This window comes from Fragaria vesca, linkage group LG7, assembly GCF_000184155.1.
Source record: "Fragaria vesca subsp. vesca linkage group LG7, FraVesHawaii_1.0, whole genome shotgun sequence".
In the NCBI taxonomy this organism is placed as follows: Eukaryota; Viridiplantae; Streptophyta; class Magnoliopsida; order Rosales; family Rosaceae; genus Fragaria; species Fragaria vesca.
In genome coordinates this window covers 10,062,361-10,064,508 of record NC_020497.1, presented here as the reverse complement: position 1 = coordinate 10,064,508, position 2,148 = coordinate 10,062,361, and the positions used below count along the sequence as shown (strand labels likewise).

Below are 2,148 nucleotides of genomic sequence, written 5' to 3'. Positions count from 1 at the left end.
GAGCTCCGGTCTCCGATCGTAAATACATGCACTCTGTCGGAGCTCCAGCGAACCCCGCTTCCCCTCAGCCGATACCTCCTCTCCGCTGGGCTCAGCCGCTGCATCTCCCTCTCCATTCCCTGCGTCTCTAGGCCATGCTAGTCAACGGCGCTCGCCGACGGCATCATCCACTCCATCTCGTCAGATCCGTCAAGTCCCGTCGTGTCCCCCCTCCTCGTCACATCGCCTGCGCTTGAAGATGTAGGGAAGGTGTCAGTTTTGGGAAGGGGAGGGGTAGTAGGAGTCGTTGGGTTCGGAGTTGGAGGCCATTAAATTGCGAAGCCTATTGCGATTTCTTGTACATATGTCAACTTGGGAGAGAGAATCGAACAGATGAAGTTTCTGAGTTTTTCCGACCATATTTTGTGTTTTCCGGCAACCGTCGAATTCAATTCAGGTATCAAAGTTTGTTTAATTGTCGAGCTTCACCTCCTTACTGAATTTGAGTTTGGTTGAGTTTTGAAGAACTGGGATCATGGATTTGGATTATGAACTGGGGTGGTGTATGCATTTGGATATGTAAGTAATTGTTGTAGCTATTGTTGCTGATCTGATTGTTTCTTTGCTACATTTTGGTAAAGCAACAAAATGTGTCTTGTTGAGAATTTGCTTTTTCTGTTTGTTTTCTGCAAATTCTGTTTGTTTTCACTGGCTATTAGGATTGTAGAGAAATTGAACATGAGTGTTTTTGGTCATGTAGTAGTAATTGAGCATTCATCATATGAAATGCATTTTGAATCAGGGAGTTTAAACTTGAAAGTAGTAACCTGACTTGGCAATGATATGGGTAGATAACAAATGTAGCAACCGAGGTGTAGTTAGATTTTAGAAGGTGGATTTGGATGAGCAGAGTTTGTAGCTTGTTTTCTAGTTAGATGTTACCTAGATGTTATTGCTAGCATGTGTCTAATATACAAGTTCATCTATCCAATGTTCTCTCTTTCACAGGTATTTGCATATGGATAGTTACTTACATTGTACAGGTGCTATTGTAAATCGTTTCCATTAGTATGCTAGTGAACGTTGTTGCTTTCCAGTTTACGTTTTTTGCTCTTTTTGGGAGTCGTTCTGCAGCTTCTGACTTTCAAGTCTTGCAGACCAGAAGAAGTGAATATCGAGCTCCACTTAGTTATTATAGCAAGTTTGCATTCTGGATTTTGGAGTCAGACATTGAGTTACTGTGTAGGTTTCTTCATGAAGCCGGTAGTGATGAGAGCGTGGCAGCCTGCCAGAATCGAAAATGCAAAAACTCTAAACAGGAGAATGCAGAAGAAGGTAGTTTCATCCTAATGCTATGTGTGTCTTGAGTCACATTCTTGTTATTATCATTCCTTTTGGTTTTCGTAACAATGCATTCTTGTTATACTTCTTGATCAGTACAATGGCACTCCCACAAACCCGAGGCTTTCGGTATTTTGTTCAGACAAACAATTATATGTTATCCTGGTAGATGACCAGAACAAGAAGTGCTTGTTTTATGGAAGCACGCTGCAGAAAGCTATACGGCAGGATCCCCATTGTAGTACCGTTGTAAGTTATTCTCTTTGTTTGGCTCCGGAATGGTTCTTGATTCTACTGCAACTTGAGCCTTGCCTTAAGTTGGTTCTGCCATTTGATAGGTAGCTGCTAAACGTGTTGGCGAGGAGTTGATCAAGGCTTGCAATGATCTGAACATAGGGGAAATGTCGTCTTATGATCACAATGACTTTGCTACCGGGGAAAAGATTCAAGCATTTGAGATTGCAATTGCAGAGTATGGGTTCTTGTTGAGATGAATTGTAGCTGCTTCTGTGTAAACTCTTGTTGATATCTTGGAATTGAGTAGTTCTATTGCAATCTAATCTAGACTGTGTTCAGATATCATAAAAGCTCTACAATTTCCAAAAGCTAGTTACTTACATGATTGAGCTCTTCTCAAAAGTCTAACCAAAAAAGACAAAGACCATAAACAATGAGACATGGAATTGCTAGTTACATAAATAGTTACATTGCTAGTTACATAAATAGTTACATTACTAGTTACATAGACAGTTACATTGTCAATTACATAGTTACATAGATAGTTATATTACTAGTAACATTGCCACTTACATAGTTACATGGATAGTT

The 2,148-nt window shown here is 40.4% G+C and overlaps 1 protein-coding gene across 1 annotated transcript; it reads left to right on the top strand.

The window, feature by feature from the left end:
* Positions 1-1,248: 1,248 nt before the first annotated feature.
* LOC101293242 (50S ribosomal protein L18, chloroplastic-like) lies at positions 1,249-1,814 on the top strand. The gene is made up of 3 exons (XM_004308526.1): positions 1,249-1,314; positions 1,417-1,569; positions 1,659-1,814. The coding sequence occupies exons 1-3, from the start codon at positions 1,249-1,251 to the stop codon at positions 1,812-1,814; spliced, it is 375 nt and encodes a 124-aa protein (XP_004308574.1).
* The last annotated feature ends 334 nt before the right edge of the window (positions 1,815-2,148 follow it).